Source organism: Psittacula echo (assembly GCF_963264785.1).
Source record: "Psittacula echo genome assembly, chromosome: 2".
NCBI classification, from domain to species: domain Eukaryota; kingdom Metazoa; phylum Chordata; class Aves; order Psittaciformes; family Psittacidae; genus Psittacula; species Psittacula echo.
The window spans coordinates 140190623-140215194 of NC_137737.1; the positions used below are offsets into that span (position 1 = coordinate 140190623).

At 36.5% G+C, this 24572-nt stretch overlaps 1 protein-coding gene across 13 annotated transcripts in view; it reads left to right on the forward strand.

Moving 5' to 3' along the window:
• RIMS2 (regulating synaptic membrane exocytosis 2) overlaps positions 1-24572 on the forward strand; it is a gene marked incomplete at both ends in the record, with an annotated part of 479054 nt that overhangs the window by 73994 nt on the left and 380488 nt on the right. For all 13 annotated transcript variants that reach the window (XM_080611830.1, XM_080611853.1, XM_080611841.1 and 10 more), the window contains one exon: positions 14902-15112. In XM_080611830.1, coding sequence (XP_080467956.1) covers positions 14902-15112 — 211 coding nt within the window. The remainder of the gene's footprint in view (positions 1-14901; positions 15113-24572) is intronic.

The window sequence follows — 24572 nt, forward strand, 5'->3', positions numbered from 1 at the left end:
CCCAGCTGCAGAGCTTTTCGGGAGAAGGTTCAAATGTTGGCTACAAGCTTCTAAATTCACAACTCCTTTCAATAACATTTCTGTGTAATTGATAGCTATGAATCAGTATTGTGTTTGCCTTTGGAAGAGTTGGTTCTCTCAGTTACATGCTTTTATTTTGATGTCTTTGATTCATTTTGTTACATGTTTCAGAGTGAGTGAATAAGGTATTCTTTTCATTGTTACCTTGTTTTATTCCTTCGATAAGGAATAGTTGGAGTATTTGCCAAACTCATTAGATAAAAATAAAATGCAGTATTCATGCCTTAATTGAAGACTTGTAGAGGGGCAGCAAGGCTAGGGGAAATGTCTGTTTATCCTCCCTTATTTAAAGCAGGAAAGGACTGGTTAGTGATTTAGAAAGGCTGACTACAGGATGTGGAGCTCTGCCATGTTTACCTAGGGAAAACATACTAGATGAGACAGTTGTCTTGTGTCAGCCAGGTGCAGATTTTTGTGATGTGGTAGTCCTCACTCTAGTTCTGGTTTTAGAAATTTGAGGATGACTGAACAAATATCCAAAACTGTTCAGGTGTGTTCCAAAAGGCGCATGTTCCTCAAAACATTCCTATCATGAAACCTGCAGCTAGATCTTCTGTTTCACAGACAAATGTATCTTTTTAGTTTTTCAATGTAATCATTCACATTTGCTTTTACTTGTGTGCTCATGGGTGACTTTCCGTGATCATAGTAAAAATAATACTGAAGAGGGAAATTCACTTACCTCTTCTGAAAGATATTTTTCTTATTATGTTGGGTATAGGGAGAAATTTGAAGTAAATTCATAGTGATGTGGCTCCTGGAGTATCTTGGACTCAGAACAAACAGACAGATGGTGCCAGGGTGAGTCGATCAGAAGCCTGGGGTAAGGATGAGTACTACGGGGTACAAAGTCTCATCTATGAATAACATTAACAGACGGTGAAGATGATCACAGAGAAAAAAAAATAAAGAACCAACCAAAAAAAACCCCAACAAAACAATGCAGTCTCACAGAAACACAAATCCAGTTTTTATTGTGGTCTTTTGGGAATTTTGATCTGTCACAAGCATGATTCAAAGATTCCAGAATTTGAAAGCTTGTCAATAATTTCAGCTATTCATTCTACATGTAACCTTTTTCTCATCCTTTAGGAAGCTTTGTGTCCATTTGTATATTCCCTCTTTCCACAGATGATGACTAAGGATAATTATTTTCTAGGAAAGGGATATTCTTGGATCAATGCAAGGGTATTCGGCAGAGAGAACTTGGGTTCTGTCAATAGGAACACAGTCAGCCTTCTCACCTCAGTTGTACTTTGTCTGTGGTCACAGACTGTGTTAGAAACCAGTTTTGGAGCAGTTGTGCCACCCCTCCTCTCCCAGTTATATACCTAAGAGAAAAACAGTTTTATTGTTTCTAGTGCAGTGTTCACCAACAGGGCGAAAACTCCTAACATTTGTATGACAAAAGTCTGCTTAACAGGTGACTTCAGCAACAGCAGAATGTGTTCTGTTTCAAGATTAAATGTGTATTCATAGAATCATAGAATGGTTAGGGTTGGAAAGGACCTTAAGATCATCTAGTTCCAACCCCCCTGCCATGGGCAGGGGTGCCTCACCATAGACCATGTTGCCCAAGGCTCTGTCCAACCTGTCCTTGAACACTGCCGGGGATGGAGCATTTATCACTTATCACTTCTGTTCCAGTGCCTCACCACCCTCACAGTAAACAACTTCTTCCTTATATCTAACCGAAACTTCCCCTGTTTAGGTTTAAACCCATTGCCCCTTGTCTTATTGCTGCAGTCCCTGATGAAAAGTTCCTCCCTGGCTTCCTTATAGGCCCCCTTCAGATACTGGAAGGTGCTATGAGGTCTCCACACAGCCTTCTCTTATCCAGGCTGAACAACCCCAGCTTTCTTAGCCCGTCTTCATCAAAAGGTGCTTAAACTGCCTTATTATCCTCTCTGTTGGTGAGCACGAGGTCAAGCATGGCGCCTCTCCTTGTCGGCTCCTCTGTCATTTGCAAGAGGAATTTGTCTTCCACATACTCAAGGAACCTCCTGGATTGCTTGTGCCAGGCCGTACTGTCCCTCCAACAGATATCGAGGTGGTTGCAGTCCTTCATGAGGACAAGGACCTGTGAGTGCGGCGCTGCTCCTGCTGTCTATGGAAGGCTTCATCCACACAGTCCTTCTGATCAGGTAGCCTGTAGCAGACCCCCATAGTAATGTCCCCCATCGCCATTTTCCCTTTGATCCTAACCTATAAGCTCCCTGTTGGTTCATCACCTGTCCCCAGGCAGAGTTCCATACTCTCCAGCCTATCATTGACATAAATAGCTGCACCCCATCCCCATCTGCCTGGCCTGTCTTTCCTAAAGAGCCTATAAACTTCCATTACAACACTGCAGTCATAGGAGCCATCCCACCATGTTTCTTTGATTCCAATAATATCATATCCCCGTAGATGCTCACACATCTCTAATTCTTCTTGTTTATTCCCCATACTATGGGCATTTGTATAGAGGCATCTGAGCTGAGCTCTGAATAAATCCAACTCATTGACTGGAGTGGCTGGAATAGCTTTGCATTGCTCCAAGCATTCAGTACCATCTAACTGGTAGTTTTAGGATGGAATCTAACTGGTAGTTTTGGGATGGATCAGTGCTCCCCTCCCTCAACAAATCTATTTTAAAGGTGCATTGACCAGCCTGGCAAGTCTCCCACCAAAGCACCTCTTCCACTTCTTTCTCAGACTGGCCCCATACCCTCCAGTAGACCCAGCTTACCAAAGCAAGTCCCATGGTCTAAATAACCAAACCCATGACTATAGCACCATCCCTCTAACCATTTGTTAACCTGCCAGATCTGCCTAACCTTTTTAAAGTCTGCCTTTGACCTGGAGGTGCTCCCTTTTGACCTTGACTGTCCTTCCCTTTGACTGGGATATATAAGATAACAAGTATATTTCAGCCATATTTCATCATATGTAGTGATGGTGCTCCATTCTTCTCTTTAAGTATCCGTATTGAATCTCTTAAGAAAATGTTATGCTATCTGTTCTGTTAGAAACTGTTCTCTAAAAGATTTACTAATGAATTTGTGGCTCCATGTGTACATTTCTCGGGTATTACAATGTTAGTTACCTATGTGCACTAAATAAATATTTTATTTTTTTGTTAAATACATAACATTGATGAGTTCTGATAATCCTAGGTTCACAACTTCATCTCCTCTGTTCATGTATTGGCTGTTACATCCTAGTCAATGACTTTGCTTCTCCTTTGACTCTACCTTTAGAGACCAAGGAAAGATGAGAGAGAGATGTATATATATCTAATCAGCATATATATAATCAGCTGCTTTTTTGGGTGTCTGTACTTAAAGATTCTACTTCCAATGCTGGAAACATGTTAGAAAGATCCTATTGTAACAGCTTAGTTGTGTTAGCAGGAAGAAGAATTGGAAATGTATCAGTATTGATGTTGTGTTGTGTTTGAATAGTAATTTCTGGTCAATCCTGGATACAAAAACCACGTAAAATAAGAATGGCAATTGATTTTGGATATCTGTATTTTCTTTAGCTGGAGTCAGCCATGTTTTGCAGTAGGAATGATAATAGATTTTTTTTTCTCCAAATTATATTCCACAATGTTTTTGATTGAGGATATTAAATTTGTTGAAAGGCCATGGCAGTTGCGAATACCTTCAGAAGACTGGGCAAAGGGAGAACAGCACTATAAAGTAAGGTTTTCCTTCTACTAGAATCTGCCAAGTCTGAACATCTGAGCTGGGCTGAACCCACTCAAGGGTTAGGTCTGGTGATCTTACTATTCAAAAAAAAGAACTTCTCAGACTTCTCAGCAATTTATGTGATCACATAACAATATAGTAATCTATAAGCCTTGCTCAACAATATGAAAAAACAGAATGCATGAACATGGGAGCTATTAGATGGAAAAAGGTTGATGAAAAACAGAGCTAAGACTTGTTCTACTTGTTTAAGTGCAATAATGCTCAAACAACTGTGAGAAGAATCTGTTTATAGTTACTATTTTTCCAAACAGAAGTACTCCAGGAGAAGGCTTTAATAAACTGATATAAAAATCTTGGCAGAAAAAGTATAATAGAGTAAAAGTATATCATAGGGGAATAACGAGCTCTGGGATAGTTCTTGGATTTTGAGTATCAAAGTGTCCTTGCTCCTTCTGCTAGTTTACAGGATCTGCTCTCACTGCATGCTTCCACTCTATGGCATTGTGAAAGCAGAGCATGATTAGCAGGCCTGTTGGTAGCCTAACATTACTCTCTTACAACCCTCATTTATACCTAGTAGCTCTGGGCTTTTAATGGTTAATTAAAAACTTTTAATTAAGAGGTTAAAAGGTTTAAATATAGGATTGAATTCTGATCTTCTCTTTGGCACTGATTTTATGGAGTGGTTTTACAAAGCTCCAAGTATTTTGAAAACTCAAGCAGTATCTCTCAGAAATAGTGTTATATTAATTACTATTTCTATGGTTTTTGAGACACAAATGTCTTATCTTTTCAGCCATCATCAAATAGTAATTATTTAAAATGCAGAAATACTGCTGCAACCTAAATTGACATTATTTTCTTTTACTTCTAAGAAGTAAAATTTGAATTCAGGGCACTTTTCTAATAAAGGGAAGGTGTGAAGGCATGGGTTTAGGTACAATTAGTACAGGGATAATGGTTACACACTTTATTCATGTGAGCTCCTTCTTCACAAAAATAGCTTTTATTATATCAATTTCCATTTCAAGACCCATGTCTTTCGTTTGTTTCTAGAAGAGTTTACATTGGCATGATGAAAATAATCCAGTTTTGCCCTACTTCCTGTTCATTTTAAAATATTAACAGTATGGAAAATTACAGGCTTCTGAGAATTGGGAAACTTTCAAGAGGATCTCCCCTTGTAGTGCTGCTAGCAAATAAGGCTCCACTGGTGGTACTTTTACAGTAAGACTCTTGATACAGTCAAAACCAAGATGCACCACAACTAATTGCTACCACCAGTTCTAGTGGTGATAATTCAGCATCAAGCATGTTGATGTAGTTTGCTTAGATGAAGTTAAGACAACCGTATGTTGAGAACTGAGACTTGCTTACACTAGGTTTCCTAGTATTGCTGAAATTTATTTCCTGTTTGTTAAAAAAGCATAATCATCAAGACAGGAACAAGCCTGTCACAGGTGTAAAAAGATAGGGCTTGCTTAATAATTGAAAATGCTCATGAATATTGTAAACAATGTGGAATGAACTCACTCTAATCATGATACTGTAATGTCAGGAGGTGTTACATTTCGGAGCAAAGACAGTCTAACCTATTATTTAGCATGTACTTATTTTGGCTGCATGTATAATTGTTTAATGAAAAAGTAATTTTATCTTTAATAGTAAGGATAAAGAGTTTAACACAGTAGCTTATTTTGGGCATTTCTAAAACTACAGGTGTGAAGTCAATGGCTTCCTTTTGTAAGTCAACTGATAATGCAAATAAAGTAACCTGAGTGACTGTAAGAAATACTATCTCTACACAGATGCCCTTTATAAATGTAATAATGTTACAATGTGCTTAATTGCCAGCAGTTGAATTAATGTCTTTTTAAGGTACATTTGGTAAATATTGCGTACCTTTAAAATGAAATTTAGTATAAAGTAAATAAAAGTATAATTTATGAAAAGAAGTCAAATATAAGATAAACTGTGAAACTTTCTGTGAATGAATTATTTGGATAGAACAGTAATTTGTATACTTTTAATAATGAGGCTGTTTAATAACTAAAGGTCTAGTAATTAAAATGTATATAGGCATTGCCAGGCTTATAAAAACCCAGTATTTATTTGAATACCTAACACAAAGAGCATCAGAAAAAAATGGAAATAGCCAACTTGCAACTATATTTCTAGTTGATTTTAGTCTAATACAATATTTATGTTACAAAAAATATCAGTCAAGTGAATCAGGGAGAAACATATAACAGTAGCTATAAAAATCAGTCTGGATTTTTAATATAAAAAGTAGAGTGACAGGATACAAATAAACTGTAAAGAGAATTTTTTGTGATAGCCAATTGTATTCCTTAGTGAGTTAGATTTCAGGTGAGATTTTTGTATAGGGGATGAAAGTATGTGTACATCTGTGTCAAATGCATGCACATTTGCAAAATATCTAGAAAGGAGTCTTAATTTTTACATAAAGCTCAGCATAATAAGGGTGCTGCAACAACTGCAAAATAATCCTAATTCTAATTTGCAAAGTAGTTTTATGTTACAAAATCAATCGTGAGTTGATATTTCCTTTCTGTTTAGCAAGGAGCTCTGGCTCTTCTTTCTGCATTTTTACCTGGAGGTCTGTTGTGGCTGTTTGACTTAGAGGTCTAAGACATTTTGGGTTCTGGCTGGTGTTTTCCAATACCTAGCCTACTGCAAGTGGTGATAGTCAAGCAAAGTGGTGAGTGTCGTGATCCTAAATGTCCATGATGCCCATTTGACAGCAATATGCATGCTACAGATTTTTCCTCTGCTTTGTGCCTTATCTCATAGAAATTAAGGACAGATGCTGGTCAACAGCAATATGAGACTGAATGCTGAAAGACTCCTTGCTGCCATGCAGTTTCTGAAAACTTCCCTACCATTTGTCCAGACTGCTTAGCAGCAGCAATATATGTATGATGGCATTATGGTATCAGTACAAAGATTCAAATAGTATCACCTTTTGTAAGGTGATTGTGTGCTTTCTAATATTCAGTATAGCTAGAGCTCATAATGCATCCTTACCCTTAAATGCTACAGTTCCAAAAGTTCCTTTTTGTCGCTATTACTGCTTTTCCAAATTTGAAACCCAATTGTCTGTGAAACAGTTGTTTTTCCCACCAGAACTGGCAGAAATTGTTTAAGTGAAATTGAAAATATCTGAATACATAAGGCACACAGAGTGACTGCTTACATCTTGTTTCATAATGAGTTAGTAAAAGCAAATTGACCATAATAACGTGTAATTTTAAATCTGTAATCTTGTAATTTCTTTAACTGGGATGAAATAAAAATGAAATGATAGTACAAATGCCCATCTTTAAAGATGCTTTTCTTGTGCTTTGCCATATACAACTCCTGGCAGCCTACTTTTACTGGAAGTTCAACTACTTGCTCGTGATCTTCATTGTCAGCTGAGGATTAGTACTTACAGTTTCAGCACTTTACCAAGGAAGCTCCTTTGGGATACTGTGAATTGCAAGCACAGGGACAAGGCCCATGGAACTGAAGATAAAATATTTTTAACCGAAGGAAGGAAGCTGCGGGATATACTTGAAGAATTTCCTTGGGTAGTCAGGGGCACTGGAAGATTCCCTTTTTCAGTTGCAACTGGCATGGTTAATTTTACTTTGAGTGAGACCTAAAATTACCTGGGAAGTGTTGGACTTGTCACAAGGGTAAAGAACAGAAGGAAAACTACCAATATTGTGTATAACAGTATGAATTTAATTTACTTGCTTGGTGCTTAAACATTAAAAAAGGAGTCTTTTTGACTACATGTCAAGTATAGGTGGAGAAGGTATAGAAGTAGGGGCAAAATTTATTAGAAGTATAAATGAAGAATTTTTTGTGGAGGAAGAATGAGAAATTCAGCTAACAATGTTTATTTTGGAGAGAAATGAGAAAAACATGATGGGAATTGATAGACTTATAATGGTTTAAAAAAGCTCTCTTACAGATTTTTTTCTAATACAGGACTAGCTAATGAAAATGAGGAAAAAAATACCACAGCATAACCACCAAAATATTTGCATGAAAATTGTGTAAATTTCTATTCTAAGTTAGGATTTTAAATAAGATTCAGAAAAGGATAATTAAAACCTTCTCAGTTACACTGAAATAAACCACAGAGGGGTATAAAAATATTCAAAGATGTGAAGTAATTTCCATCTGGAGTTATGAAGGAACCTTCCTTACCTATAGGCAGTAACTTATAATTACTGGTCTCGTAACTGTCAGATATGGGGAAATTAGGTACCTTTGACTGACTGATTTGGCCGTTGTTAAATTATTGGAGTAATGTGGTATTCTCTTTATTTTTAAATGCCTCACATTTATTATAGCTAAAAAAGAGTATTGAAAAAGATCTAGATGAATTAGATGTATTACTATATTCTTTAAACCATAACTGGGACTTGATAGCTTTATGTATGTTACAGATTTAAAGATTAATTTTAACAATCAAGAAGAAACAATTAGTCACATAGATACCACTTCTTAATTTAATCTTGCAATTAGCTTGAACTGCTGCAGGAAAGGTAGAATCATAGAATCATAGAATAGTTAGGGTTGGAAAGGACCTTAAGATCTTCTAGTTCCAACCCCCCTGCCATGGGCAGGGTCACCTCCACTAAACCATGTCACCCAAGGCTCTGTCCAGCCTGGCCTGGAACACCGCCAGGGATGGAGCATTCACAACTTCCCTGGGCAACCCATTCCAGTGCCTCACCACCCTTACAGTAAAGAATTTCTTCCTTATATCCAATCTAAACTTCCCCTGTTCAAGTTTTAATCCATTACCCCTTGTCCTATCACTACAGTCCCTAATGAAGCAAGTATCTGTTCTGATGTAATCTGGAAGTAACAGGTACAGCCAGGATTTACCTGCTTCTTTTTTCCTTGATGTACATCTTGTCTAGCTTTATGTTGATATCATTAAAACCACACAGAAATATGGTAACATTAATTGGGTCAGCCTTTAATTGGCCATATGTTTATCTTCTCCATGATCACTTTTTCCTGTCACCTTGCACAGGACTACTGCTCTTAGCTGTTGTTCACTGCTACCTTGCCAGTAAATAGCAGCCTTTCTGCTGCCACTAAGCAAAATTAATAAACAATTGCTGCAGTTTTATTCAGTACAGAGCATTATAAACTGGAAAGAAAATATAAATAGACAGGTAAGGTAATCCTGTTAGTTCCAGCTAGACTTTTTGTCTAGCTGGAGTGTAATCTGTTGATTCATTCAGAGCCATATCCTAGTCAGTTATTAAAGCTGAACGTTTTTTCCACATCCTTTCTTGTCTTTTTCACTGAGTTTTTGAATGTGCTAAAACAAAGTAGATTCAGTGATGTGACTTTATCTGTAGTTAAAAACTTATTTAGGGTCATACCAGATTAATTAATTAATTCATTATGACATTGGGAAAAATCAGTGAAAGGAATATTTGCTATTTCATGAGGGAGGTCAAATAAGCGGAGAACAAAATGCAGTATAAGCATGAACTGGAAACCTTTGCAGGAAGCCCTAGTAAACTGGGAAAAGAGAGAATGGAGCCAGGGCAGCGTGAAGACCTCATTTTGGACATATATTTTATTCCTTAGAATGGCTTGTCCATGTTTCCAGCAGCAGAGAATTTGTGGTGCCAAAGGCTGTATCATTTAGCAACCACACTCCTTTATTGCCATTCTCACAGCTATTTTTCTTCTATTCAGCATTTCAGGCACTGTCAGTGTAATTAACTCAGTTTTAGAATACATATACTCACTTAGAATAAAAGTATATGTTTTTTAAAATATTTCTTTCAGTGAAGCTGTCTGAAAACATAATATCCCACATGTGTGGACTGCAGTAACTTACCTTAACTGCGTCTGTGTCTTTTTAAGCTAGGAGTCAAATTTCGCCCGTCATGTGTTTTTCATGTGAATTCAGTTAGAGTGTTGTTTTGGTAAAGAAATACTTCTGTGACTGAGAGACAGATAGTATTTTTTTAGTGTGAATGAGGTTATTCCTGTTGTAAGTAGATAAGTCTTTCACCAGGTTCCAGTCTTTCTTATTCTGTGATTACCCTATTTTTTAACCTCTTTAAAGATGTTCTGCACTTAAAATTTCATCCCTGTTCTCATATCTCTGTTCCTATTTCAGGTTAATGAATATCACAGAATAATTAAAGTACATATTCCTTAACATGTTAGGGAATAGGAAGCATGAAAATCTTGGGTTTTTTTCCAGTTTGCTCCATCTGAATGGAGCTAACTGAACTTGTCTGGTTTGTCAACATCCCTCATGAACTGTCAGACCCCAATCTGCAGGTGCATGTTGCCAGGGCCAACTGAAGGGGAAATGTAACTTCCCTTTATCTGCTGCTTATAGTCTTGCTAATGTGGCCCCGTATGTAATTTGTCCGATTTGTAATGAGAGCACACACTCCACTGGCTCATAACCAGGTTTCTGCCCTGTTTCCCAGGGTTTCTTATCAGCAGAGCTAATGTTCAGCCAGTTTCCTAACCTTTACCAACACGTGGGGTTATACGTGTAAGAACAGTATCCATTCAGAAGAGAAGTGGGTGTACTCAGAGGCAGGTTAGCTAGCACTATCATAGAAAGCGTTAAGTATAGTAAGTATAGTACAGGGAAGAACATTGTATGTTACCAGATAGTCAGTGCCACCAGGCAGAAAAATCATTGAACAAACAGGCTTGGCAGAACTTAAAGTGAGCAAACCCTGTTTGAAGCCTGAATTCCAGCCACATCCGTGCTCCTCACCTGGAAATAGGAAATGAGACATGAGCTACAGTCAGTAATAAAGCTTAGAGAGGAATGTAGCCAGGAAATAAGAAGTAGCTGCTACACTTATATCTGGCCTCAGCATCCTGGATACTTGCTTAGCAGTCCCCTCCTAATGACAGGTTTTAAGCACCTTTGGAAATTTCAGAAACGTTTAAGTGAATTTTTGGAAGGCAGGAATGGCTTTGGAACTTCCTGCCAGTATTAAGGATTTTTTGGTGTGTCTGTGTAAAATGGTGAAACTTTTGTGGGTGTTTCTGGAGGACAGGAGAAAATGAAAACTTCTGCGCAAGTGAGAAACATCACGCTATTGAACTTGCTTTTCTTACTTGCCTTTGGCAGCAGCTCATATATCATGAGAGACTCACAGATTGCTGCTTTTTGATTGATGTTGAATTTCTCATTTCCAGGAAGGTGTGTGGAACCAAGAATAAGCAGAATTAAATTAATTCCATTCCAGAACAAAGCAAGTATTCCAATAGAAACTGTTTCTTGACCTTGATACAGCAATCCAAGCTCTTTCAAACAGTTGCTTTTCGCACTGAAAAGTTGTCTATGTAGCTGTTTTGGATACAATGTTTTACAGTACAAAAAAAGTCTTGACTAGTCATATAAGCCTCATGTACTTCACCACTGTAACTTCCAGCAGGTATGAATGTGATTCAGGGATCTCATTCTCACAAGAGATGAAAATGAGCAAAACTTAAATATCAATTTTCCAGCCTAATTTTTGTTATTAGGTCTTTGCATAAACTCATACCAACTTCTCCTTTTCCTCTAAAATTTATAGCAGGTATTAAAGTGTATACAATTGGAAACAGTGTGGAAAAGGAGATATTGCATCAGTACACATGACGTGTGCTATTGAGGCCATTGTCAAAATACACATATATAAGGGTTAAAATATGAATTGTTGTGGCTTCTACTTAAATGTTCTGTTACATAGTTCGATGTAATTATCTGGGGTTTCAATCATAAAAACCCTTTCATGCCTAAGAATAAGATTTGTATTATGGATAAGCATTTTAGCCTAAAATGCAGCTCATCTGCAGAGCCTGTTTTTTCAGTCTCGCAGTACAGATCTTGGCCACTTGCATTAAAAGAGTAACTCACTGGAGGATAAGAGCTAGAAATTGTAGTCTTGAGATAACCAGGTTCAGTTCCATGCTCTGAAGTTTGCTTTGGGTACTTTTAGTTCCCTGGTAGCTGTATTCCTGAGCCCTCCTAGGCAGCAATGTTCTGAGTGCAGACAACTTGAACAAAATGGAGTTTTATTTGCATTGCATTTTCTGAAAAATATGTTATACAATTTTTACTAAATTTATTTCAAATACTGTGCTATTCTAAATACCTCATTATCACTGCATGCTGTTTGTTTAGATTTGGCTTAAACCCTTGCAGGCTAGATGATTAAAAAAAAAGATTAATCTGTAGAATAGATCAGAATTTTTTTTAATGGACTTGCTAAAATGAATACTTTCTATTTTGTTTCAAGTACGCGTATTCAAATTGTTCTGGTTAGCAAGTAGAACATATATTGTGTGTAACTGATTATTTAATAGGCTTTTGTCTTCTGTGTTTAATTTTTTCTGACAGCTATCAATACATGTAATATTTTTCTTGGATCATAAAAAGATATAATAACAAATTGTTTTGGCAGGTGATGAGTTGCTTGCTTATAGAGCAAGGATTTTAGAAAACTACCCTGTATAACCTTGAAAAGTTTATACTTTGAGGCAAAAGTTGTGACCTTTACATAGATTCTTGTGCCCAAGAGGAAATAAAAGTGAAATTATTCCAGTACATGAGGCTTAAGAATTGGCAAAAGGCTTCCCTTTTATGCATCAGTGAGACTGGTAAGCAATCATACTAACAAAGGCTGTAGATTATAAGGAAGCCACAAAACTGAATGAAACCTAAAATAAACTTGAAGTTCAGCATAGATAATATGCTTTAAATGAAGAACGCAATGTTTGGCAAAATTAAAAGGCAAGCAAGGTCTCAGAGATTATATGTGTTACTGTTGGAAGTGGGCCAGACTACCAACTACCAATTATGTACTGTTGTCAGTGTAAAACATTGAAATGTGCCAGGCTTCCAGATTTCCAAATTTTGTTCTCAACTTCATTCAGCTCTTTCTTATTAATAACTCGTGTCCTGCCCTATCCTACAAACAACAGTCAACAGTGAACTCTTTTTGAACCAGTGAGAAGGTAGAAGAACCCACTTAATTCCTGTGGCTCCACAAATGCCATTTTAGTCAATGACAACCCTTGTGACCTTTCTGTGGAGGGCCAAAGACATGACCCCTCGCACTGCTCTGCTTCAGGCCAAAAGGTTTATGCATGTGGGGGAGAAGGGCTGGAAGCACAAGAAAAACAACTGCTATGTCCTGGGGACAGAATGTGGATTCAGAGTTGAACTCAAATGACAAGAGCAGGTAGAGTAGAAAAATGGCACATAAGCAACATGAAGTAATCCTGGTTTCCCTCTTTCTGTAGAAGGTCAGTGGCAGCTGACAGCTTGAGGCAGCATTTTGGTACACAGAAGAAGAGGCATGCCTCCAGGCTCCTAGCTTGCCTAATGGAGAGAGGGAGCCTGTTTGTTCCTACAACTTCTCTGTGGTATAATGTAAAGGTCATTATTAGCGGAGTTGTCCTGAAAAAAAAAACAACAAAGCAAATCCCAGCACTTATATCCATATGTGAATATCCATGCTAAATACTTGTTTGAGATAATTTTTAACTGACTTAGTGTATTTGTTTTGGTAAGAGCCTCTGACACATCTGATGAAATAATTTTGTATGATTACATTATTTCTTAACTATAGAAAGGATATATTTCTGCATTATGAAATTGGTCTCCCACATTTAGTTTTTTTCCAGGAGGTTATTCTTTGTTCTATCTTAGGCTTCATGTGTTAATAACATCATCTCAAAAATCTCTGGAAGGATAATTATAAACAAAAATAAATCTTGCAATTTCTTTTTTTTTTTTGGCTTAGTGTAACATTTAAATGTTTCATAGAAAATGCTTCATTTGTGTAGAAAATGCTTCATTTGTGGGGTTTTGCTTGTGTCTGTTCAAGGGGCTAGAAAACCTGCTTATATTGGATTAATAAATTTTATCTTATTAAAATTTACAGTCTCTAATTAGCAAAATTAGGTGAGTTGAATTCCATGCTAAGAATGTAAAGGTCACTGCTTAGACCCCCTTAAATCACAAGGATAAAACTAGAAGAGAAGTCAAAATTCTTTTCATTTTCTCTTTGTATTTGTATCTCTTGCTGTCATATGCTATGTCACATTTTCCAGCTTTTTTCAGCAACTATGGGAACTAAAAAATTGTAACTTCTTACAATGAAAATTAGATTTCCCATGGCATCATTTACCTTCAGGAATAGGAGCTTTGAGAAGAAACTTCTATTATGGAACATGAAATGAGTCTTTAACTTTGGTCATATTGAAACAATTTTAACTATCGTGTATTGATAGTTGATTATTGCAGGCTCAGAAATGTGAATGAAGTAGCATGTCTGAAAGAATCGTTGCAGTTCTGTATGCACATGGTAGCTGACTATGTCTGTGCTCCTAGTCCTCTGGAAATGGAATGTAAAATATGTGTGTATCTTAAACCACCATCCCTGAATTTTACACCTAAGGTAGTTTTCTGCCTTGTATTTAGCATGAGATGGCAGTACCTATATAGTGATATGAATGGCTTAAATGATTTATAACTTGTTAAGCTGAGGTAACTTGTTATGGGCTTGCACCCAGTGCTTGGAAAGTGATTGAAAAAGCATTTTAGAATTATTATTCTGTGCAATATTGTTGGATAAAACAAGATAAGCTGTATCAACAGCAGATATTTGCATCTGCGTGGTAGAATTAGGTAGAAGTACAATTGGGAGGATAAATGAGATTTCTTTTTTTTCCCCTGCTATTAACCAGTTTAAAGTCTAGTGCCATGGGCTCTTGGATTGCTCAGCCCATGTTTCCTGCTGCAGTGTTTGCAGCTAACAGCTGGTCACATCCTAAAGCAAAGTTACTTGTCATTGTAACAGCTGGACTGTGTGCTGTGTATTATCAGTATTGGGCCTCCTCCTAGAGTTTATTTGTAATGAAAAAGATATTTTTTTTATTCTTTTTTATTCTTAAATGTTACACTTCTGGAGCATCATAAATTAAATTTATTTGCCTTGCTGCAGTATTTCTCTATGATTTGTATTTTAAAATTGATTGCAATTTAAGGATTACAAAGTGTTTGTGGGCTTAAATAAAACAACTGTTAATGATCTCTTCTCTTCTGCAGAAAATTACATCAGCAGTTTGAAATGTATAAGGAGCAAGTGAAGAAGATGGGTGAAGAATCTCAGCAGCAGCAGGAGCAGAAGGGTGATGCCCCAACCTGTGGCATCTGCCACAAAACAAAATTTGCTGATGGCTGTGGCCATAACTGTTCATATTGCCAAACTAAATTCTGTGCACGCTGTGGAGGAAGAGTGTCTTTACGGTCAAATAAGGTATGGAGTTATAAAAGTTTAGTAACAAGCTTTTCCTACTCAGTATCTCGTTCATTGCTTATACATCCAAATCATATAGCTACTGAAATGGATTTCCTTTAAGGTGGTAATGATACATACTTTAGTGCCTTGTAAGACATCTGTCCTAATTTCAAATAATTGCTATTTGCAGATGAATTTGTGGCTATGGCTTTTAAGTTAATACATGCCATTTCTACTAACAGACTCATGAAAGCAGAATGCTTGGATAAGAGGACTGAATTTCTGTATTGGAGACAGGGAGGTATATCTAGTGATCTACGGATGCCACTGTTGAGATGCCAACTATTACAAGTTAGAGCAAAGATATGTTTCTTTTCTGCTTGCTCAGGCTCTTCTGTACAAGACTATTGTAAAGTTAGTCTTAACAGAATCTATACAATATATTATGGAGCTTCTAAGTCTTTCTATTATACATATGCACATATACTATGTATATCATAGATTCTTAGAATGGTTTGGGTTGGAAGAGATCTTGAGCAGGGACACCTTCCTCTTGACTAGGTTACTCAAAGCCCCACCCAACCTGGCACACTCCAACTTCCAGGGATGGGGCAGCCGCAACTTCTCTGGGAAACCCATTCCAGTGTCACACCAGCCTCATAGTAAAGAATTTCTTCCTAACGTCTAACCTAAATCTACACTCTTTCACTTTAATACCGTTCCCCCTTGTCCTATCACTACATGCCTTTGTAACTGATCCCTCTCCAGATTTCTTGTAGGCCCTTTTAGGTACTGGAAGGCAGCTGTAAGGTCTCCCCAGAGCCTTCTTGTCTCCAGCCTGAACAAGCTCAACTCTCTCTGCCTGCCTTCATCGTAGAGGTGCTCTGGCCCTCTGGTCACCTTTGTGGCCTCTTCCGGGCTTGCTCCAACAGATCTGTGTCCTTTATATGCAAATATAAATACGCTTACAAATGTAAAAATATTTTTAGAAAAAAATTAAATGCACTAATAATATTGAACAACGGCTAGTTTACTGATGTTTATTGTATAGCAACAAGTAATCTGATTTTTTTTTATCCAAACAGCAATCCAAATTTTTAAATGTTGGATCATAGAGTAAAAAAATTCAGCAAAACTGAGGTAACCACAGAAAACAGTTCTGAGATCAGTTTATTCAACAATTTAGGGAAAATATTCACATCTTATACAGTATCTTTTTCAGATTGTGACATATACTTGTAGAATAATCATGACAATTCTTGAGGTATCTTATGCTAGTCTTCTGTGGACACACATCTTTTGTAAACCAATCCAATAATGTAATAATTTAATAATTATTAATATAATAATTTTCCAGTAGAATTTATTTCTATAATTCTATTTTTTTTTTTGCATAATATGTTCATTGCAATCTGCAGATTTTATCTTAATCTTTTGGAAGGTAGGAGACAATAGTATAAATGCTATGTATTTATTTGTCCAAAACAGAAAGGTAGGTTTAAATAAAGGTCTAAAGTCTAAAATTGATTGACAAAGTCTAAAATAATCTGCTATTTCCTGTTGATTGAAGTTACTTAGATTATGTTTAAATCTCTCAAAGTGGATTTTTTAAGGTAATTTTAAAATGTGGTCAGTAAGCTCACACATTTTTATTGTGGTGTTTTTTTGTTTTTTTTTTTTTTTTTCTGTAACTAAATCACATTGCCAGTAGTAAGGGATATAATAATTTCTGTCTTAATTTCATCTGATTATAAAAGAGTCAGGATAGATTTAAGTCATTATGTTTACATACTTAAAAACATAGAAAAATTACATTAGGAGGAAGGCTTCATTTTCTAATGAAACTTTCTGATACGTAATTTAGACTGCCCTCAGGATGGATCATGTGAACTTGGCAGATATTTGTCTGACTTCTCTTGACAGATTTCCAATGAGATTCTTCCACACCTTCTTAGGTTATTTGTTCCACTGCCTCACCATCCTCACCATACAAAGTTTTTCTTACTGTCTAACCTGAATATGTGTTTCTGTAAGCCGACTTCTCCATTCAGTATTATGAGTCTGTTCTGCAGCTCTTCTCAGCTGCTTGTTTTTCTACTACTGCTGATGTTTTAGTGTGATAAATCAGCTTTTCTATCTCTCATTTATTTCTGTTGTAGATAATTTATGAATATGCTGGACAGAGCATCTCTAGACAGATCTTCTGTGAGTCTTCACTGGTGATACTTCTTCCTTAAAAAACCCTGACTATTTATCCATTTAATCTTGTCTTTTCGTCAGTTGTTTTCTCATGGATAAATATATTCCTATTCCATGGCAGATGAGATACTTTAAGAGACTGGAAGCCCAACTCAGCAGTATGAATAAATCTCATTTACTCACTTTCTTTGTGACTCCTTAAAGGAATTGTAATAGATGTAACAGAGATAATTCCTTTCACTAAAGCCATTCTCACTTTTCCAAATTGCATCATAATTCATTCATATGCTTGCTAATTTTATTCTCTATTTTGGTTTCTAAAAGTCTGTCCAATGTGGATGTCAGACTCACTTGTTTTTTATGCAGTTGATCTAACAGTGGTATTCCTAATAAATAAATAAATTGGCATTGTATTTACCACCTTTTGTTTTTCTTGTCAGTGAGAGACTCTGTATTACAGTTAATAAATATTTTAGACTTGAGATCTTTTACACTGAATATCATCTGATGTTAAAAATTTGTTACCGGGGTTTTTTTGGTGTGTGTTGTTTTTTTTTTTCCTTGGTTGTTTTTTTGTTTGTTTGTTTTTGTTGACTCACTTTATAGCTTTCTTTCTGAAATATCACTTTGAAGTATATCCTCTGGTTCGTTCTAAATAATATTCTAGAGTAAGTATCTCTCTAATCACTGTGAACATGAATACAAAACATTGAATTCCAACAGACTGGCAGTCTCTTATTTATGATCTCTTTTATGCCTGTACACATTATTCCATGCAGATAATTTATGCTCTATCAGAATTTATCAGAATTCATTCCCTTTCATTTTCCTTAATGGATATAACTTCAGCTTCTTGAAGGATAACTTCTAATAGCTTCCTGTTTTAACTTTGCTAGAATTTCTTTTGTCTTTGTGGACGTTTTTTGACAGGTTATATATATGTCTGCTTTGGACCTTATATAAGGTGATTCTTTAACTGTCTGAAATGTTCTTTCATGTACCTGTTTGATCTGTTTGTGAACTTTTTCATAATACCAAGTTTCAAGCCACATTCGTGCCATTTATACCAGATTCTGCTGCTAAACAGAGCAGCATTAGCAGCAAAGGTCACAAAGAAAGAGGACTGCTGCTTACAGAGTTCATGGTCGTGAATAGGAGCAGAGCATGAAAATGTTTGACTGTTGTCAGAGCATTAGATTAGGATTCTCAGAATGACTGGATGATTTATTCCTTTTTCAGTTTAGTTACAGTGCCTGAAATACAGGCATTAAAATTTAGTTCAGGTTGCACAAAAGTTATCATTATGTAGGAGTTCCTTCAAGATCAAAGGAATAAAACTGATAATGATTGTAATGCTGCTTCTATACTGCGTATTATTTTAGTAAATGGAGTATTCAGTCAGGATGGGGGCTTGAATTTCATGGGACTAAGGGACCTTGAACTGTCTTCTTTTAAGTTTATGAACAATTTCAGATGGATTAAAACTGAAATAATAAATAATATTACAGCAAGTAGTAGTTGTTCTTAGTAATACAGGTACCACTGATATACAAAATATGCTCCTGTTCTTTTTTAATTATGTTCAGATTTATATAGAGGAATGCACACTGAATGAGGCAGTAGATATAATGAGGTTTATGCAGCTGAGAAATTTTCATGCTAAAATATTGGAAAAACGCATCTTCCAGATAGATACAACACAGTGTGCAGTGAATATAAATTTCAACAGCTTGGAATGCCAGTTCAGTAAACCAGCATTTCACTTGTAGAGGAAGAAAACAATACTTGTCTGAAAACTTGATTTGATGCGTGCTGACTACCTCCTTTCAGTGTGTTTGACAACTCGCTATCGCTTGCTGCCACTGAAACATCCTCCTCTCTGTCTTTGAACGTAAAAAATAAGAAATTTTCAGTTGTCTTATAGGACCCAGCAAGTGCATGCAGAACTACTAAGGTATAAGTAGGGAACTTCCCTCAGCTCCCTCTGATCGTGTGAATGTTTTGCATTCGGTTTATTTCTGTGGGACTATGTCTGATTTTCAGAAAACTGTCAAGTTCTCTTTGTTGACTGGTTCTAACTGCAGGACTTGCAGTGTGACCATCTTAATGGAGTCAGAAAACAAAATTTTGGCAGGCTTGTGATAATGCATAATCCGTTTCATTTTGTTGACAATTGGCAAGCACTGAAGAATTAGTCTGCCACAATCAGAATTTCTAAGTTGCTAGGATTTGGGATGAAGTCAGTGATTTCCTATCACATACAAATAAATTGGTCCTTAGGAGACATGGCTTGATTCTGCATTTCTGTAGAAAAGACGTGACCTTGCAAACTTGAGGAAAGGATTTCTCTAAATCAAGCGTATTTTCGTTCTTGTTTTTTTTTTTTTTTTTTTTCTCCTTTAGTTTAGTCCATGTATCACCTGTAAAATCTGATAACTTGCAATTGTATTAATCTTTCTGCAAAATTTCAGTACAAGTACCTCTGAAAGAAAGTCAGCTGCTGAATTATTCCAAAGACAATCTCTAATTTAAAAGTTGTAAATTTGCAACTGGCAGTGGTAAAAGTTATTCCTCTAATTGGGATGAATTTCATAGCTTAGTCTCTCCATGAATAGAATAGTGTTTTTATTATCAAATATATTAAAGACTTCCAATCCGAAATCTGGTCCTGATTATAAGAGAACAATGTTAAGGCCATAGTGAACATCTATGATTATTACGACATCTCAAAACAATGATCAATTCTCTATTATTTGAGGTGAACAGCCTCTTTATTCTTTTGAAAGTTATACTGAAACTTAATCGGTTTCTAGCTACTATAGTAGCTACAGTTTAGCTAATGTACACCATGGTCCTTAGTACTATTCTTTGTACTGCTATGAACTCAAGAATGTTTCACAGTGACGTGGGGGAAGCAGCTGAGAGGCTGGAGGTAGGCTTCTGTGTTTAGTAAAGCATGATGGCTTTCTTTGGACTTCGCATACCTTCACATATCTTTATATTTCATAGCCTGTTCTGAAAAGATACTCTTCATCCTGGAGGTTGTCCTACAGAGGTAGATTGTGTGAACCAAGTCTTGATTACTGTTATGATAACAGTATTTGGAGTCAAAACAGACTCCAAAACAGGCAGGATTTGGAGTTTTAACTGCCCTTTCAAAGGGCCAATTTTTGGGATTATTGCTTTATGTTGGAAATCTTACTCTTGTGTGGTGAAGTATTTGAGACTCTTCATTAAGCCATTAATTTCTGAGAAAAATCTCTCTTCTTTTAACATATAGTTTGTAAATACGTATGCATATATTATTTTAATTGTTGCCTAAGTGGTGCTTGATTTTCAGTAATATAACCTGAGGTTTTAGGAAATGTGAATTTTATGTTCTCCTCAAATCTTAGGATGCATTTAGTTTTATCTTTTCTGTGATTAAAGTTAAGTTTGATTTTTGGAAACTCTTGATCTAAACACAAATTAAGTTTTGGCAAAATGAGACAGTGATGGAATGGAACAGTGTTACTAGATCAATATTTATGAGTCAATGATTCCTAACATTAGAACCACATGGCATGGGAGTAGTTATTAGAGAAACTGTCTCAAAACTCTTAAGCTGTCATTTCTAAAAGATATAAAAGTGTTGTAGTAACATTTGTTTCTGTCCTTTAATTTTTTATTTCTGAGACATCTTTATTTCTGGTTTGTGTGTACACTACTTATGTAGTCATCTGAATTTACTTTTCCTGTATGAATTTACATATTTTCTTATGTTATGGTTTTACTTCTCAGAGGTGTTTTAAAAAATCCTTGTATCTTTGATGAAAAATACTGAGTGAATAAATAGAATGTAATTCATAGTATGAAGAGGTGCAGATCACCTGTGTATTTGCAGAGACTATTAGAATAATTAATAGGTAAAATTTTCTACATGTTATGATCACTAACAATTTGGTTAGACTGGAATACTAAATTAGAAAAGCATAAAAGTAGTCAGGACAATGGATAAATAATATTAGTCATTATTTTTTGAATAGAGATAAAATTGGAAAAGAAATCCTAATGAATGGCAAAAGAAAATGTTTAAATACATGCAGGTGTATTTTATGTAGGAGAAAGTTATTTTAAAAGGATAATGTAGTTATATATTCTTCATGAGTGCAGGAAAAGTATCATAGAATGTTTGGGGTGGAAAGGACCTCTGTAGGATATCTCATCCAAGCTCTTGCTCAAGCAATGTCGAATTGCTGAGTTTCCGGAGGGCCTTGCTCACTTGACTTTTGAATCTTCAAGTCCGGAGATTCAGAAACCACTCTGGGCAACCTATTCCACTGCTTGACCACTCTCATGATTAAAAAATAGATGAAAAATGTCCTTGTACCTAACTTGAATTTCCCACGTTCCAAGCTGTATTTGTTGCCTTTTGTCCCATGCTTCAGTGTGTATCCTGGCCTGGTGGTGTTCAAGGCCAGGTTGGACAAAGCCTTGGGTGGCATGGTTTAGTGTGAGGTGTCCCTGCCCATGGCAGGGGGGTTGGAACTAGATGATCTTAAGGTCCTTTCCAACCCTAACTATTCTATGATTCTGTGATTCTTTGATCCTTGATGAGAACACTACAAACAATCCTACTTGTCATGAAATCCTTGTTGGAACAAGTCCAGAGAAGGGCCACGAGGATGATCAGGGGACTGGAGCACCTCCCGTATGAAGACAGGCTGAGAAAGTTGGGGCTGTTCAGCCTGGAGAAGAGAAGGCTGCGTGGAGACCTCATAGCAGCCTTCCAGTATCTGAAGGGGGCCTACAAGGATGCTGGGGAGGGACTCTTCATCAGGGACTGTAGTGACAGAACAAGGGGTAACGGGTTCAAACTTAAACAGGGGAAGTTTAGATTGGATCTAAGGAAGAAATTCTTCACTGTGAGGGTGGTGAGGCACTGGAATGGGTTGCCCAGGGAGGTTGTGAATGCTCCACCCTTGGCGGTGTTCAAGGCCAGCTTGGATGAGGCCTTGGGTGGCATGGTTTAGTGTGGGGTGTCCCTGCCCATGGCAGGGGGGGTTTGGAACGAGATGATCTTAAGGTCCTTTCCAACCCTAACTATTCTATGATTCTATGATTCTATGAAATGACGGAACTATGGGTCCTGTATAGTGAAAATTACAAGGAAATAATACGACTTCTAAGCATCTTCTTGAAATAGTATAGGCCTTAGTTATAGTACATTTTAAATTTTCAGGGATAGTTGTGCATTGCAGGATATGAAAAAAAGAAGTTAAATTATTAAGACGTTAAGAACTGTGCTAGAAACAGGCAATCCTGCTCTAAATAGTTAGCCCTGGCACACATAACCATAAGCTAAGTTATATAATAAAAAAATCAAATAATGTAAAGATACATTTCATCTCAAACTTTGTTTTCTTAAAATTTTGCACCTTTTAAAGCTTTCTATAAGTTTTAACCTCTTTTACTTAATATTTGTATTTTTCATTCATTATTGATTGTTTTAAAGATGTTCCTATTTTCTAGTTTGAAATTTCAGTGTTTCCCAAGTTTTTGTGAAACCTGCTACATTCACTTTTTTATTCGGTTTAATGTATTTAAAATCTTTGTCATGTCCTGCTTTACCTACTGTATCTTTTTGAAGTTTATTTAATTTTCTCAAGTTCTTTTTTTTTAACATTTTAATTGCTGTCTGCATCTTTAAAGTGGGGAGGTGGACTACTCTGACTTAATTGCTCTTCTGTGCTGTTACCTACCCTTCCTGCAGCTGTGAGACATTCACTGAGAAAACAACCTCATCAGGCATTTACAGTTTTAAAAAATTCTTAACCTTTGTGCTGAAAATACCTGCTTATGGGTTATGCTCCTTTTGCAAAGAAGAGTATATTTATTCAGCGGTGAGGATGAGAAATCAAGACACTAGATGTTTCCATTTAAAATATCTATGAGCACTACTGCTCTTATTGCAGTGGGACAGAAACTCCTGCTAGTTCTGCACACAGAGTGGTAACGCTTGGAAGTCCTGTGATTTAGATAGCTTTCAATGGTATTTGCTGTTCGTATTAGTGAGAACGCCACTTAACCCCACAGCATCTTTGAAAGCACTTTAATCTTTTACTACTGTACAGAGGATCATAGAATAAGATGGGTCAGATGAGACCTGCGGAGGTTATCTAGAGCAGTCCCCTGCTCCAAGCAGGATTAACTTCAAAGCAGACCAAGTTTTCAGGATCTTGTCCAACTGAGCTGTAAAAATCTCCAAGGATGGAAAATCTGTAACCTCTTTGTCAACGTCTTTGAGTGCTTAACCACTCTTGTGATTTTGATTTTTTTCTTGTATCCAATCCAATCCCTTGATTGTTGCATTTGATCCATTAGTTGTGCATCTTCAAGAAAATTCTGTCTTTGTCTTCCCTACAGCTCGCCTTATAGTAGTTGAGGAATGCAAGTAGTTCCCCTCTTCCTGCACCCTTCCCTACTCCAACCTTCCTTTGGCTAAAAAAGCCTGTCTCCCTTAGCTTCTCCTTGTATATTGTGTGCTTGAGTGTCTTGACTGTCTTGGATGGCCTCTGTTGTATTCTGTCCTGTTTGTATCTCTAGTATTGGGGGGAACATAAAACTTCTGTAAGAGCAGAGGAGCCCAAAGTTACATGTCATACAGGTATCTGAACAACAAAGCTATAAAATGAGTTGTCACCCTTTCTTGGTGAGCAGCCATATTTCCAACATGGCTAAGTGTTTAATTGCACACCTAGATTTAGTCTTCATATTGGCATGTGAAATTAAGGTACAAACATCATTCATAAAAATCATTCCATTTACAGTTTTAGACAGCTAAAAAGACAATTCCTTCAAGAAAAATAATTATGGGAATATTTTTAATATTTATGGGTATGAAAAAGAAAGTAAAAATATATAGATCTGACATGACATTTAGTCATGTCAGATGTCACACTTGTGACAAACTCTGTCTCCTTATGCTTTAAAACTAGTATTTTAGTTGAGTGACTAGCAGGCAGTTATGCTGCTATACATAGCCTGTATCTGGCTGTAGCAAACAAACATGCATCATTTCACGGGACTCTGCGAGTGCAAAGGGTGGATGTATGCTAATCATTTGCAATACTGGGGTGCAAGGCATGCAGAGCTAAATTCTGCATCCTTTTTATGAGATGCCCCTTTTGATTTATTGAGGTGATCTGGACAGTACTCCCGAATTATTTTTATGAAAATAGTTCTTTTTGTGCAGATTTTTTTTTACACTTTTTTTTTTTTGATATATAAAGTCATCTCA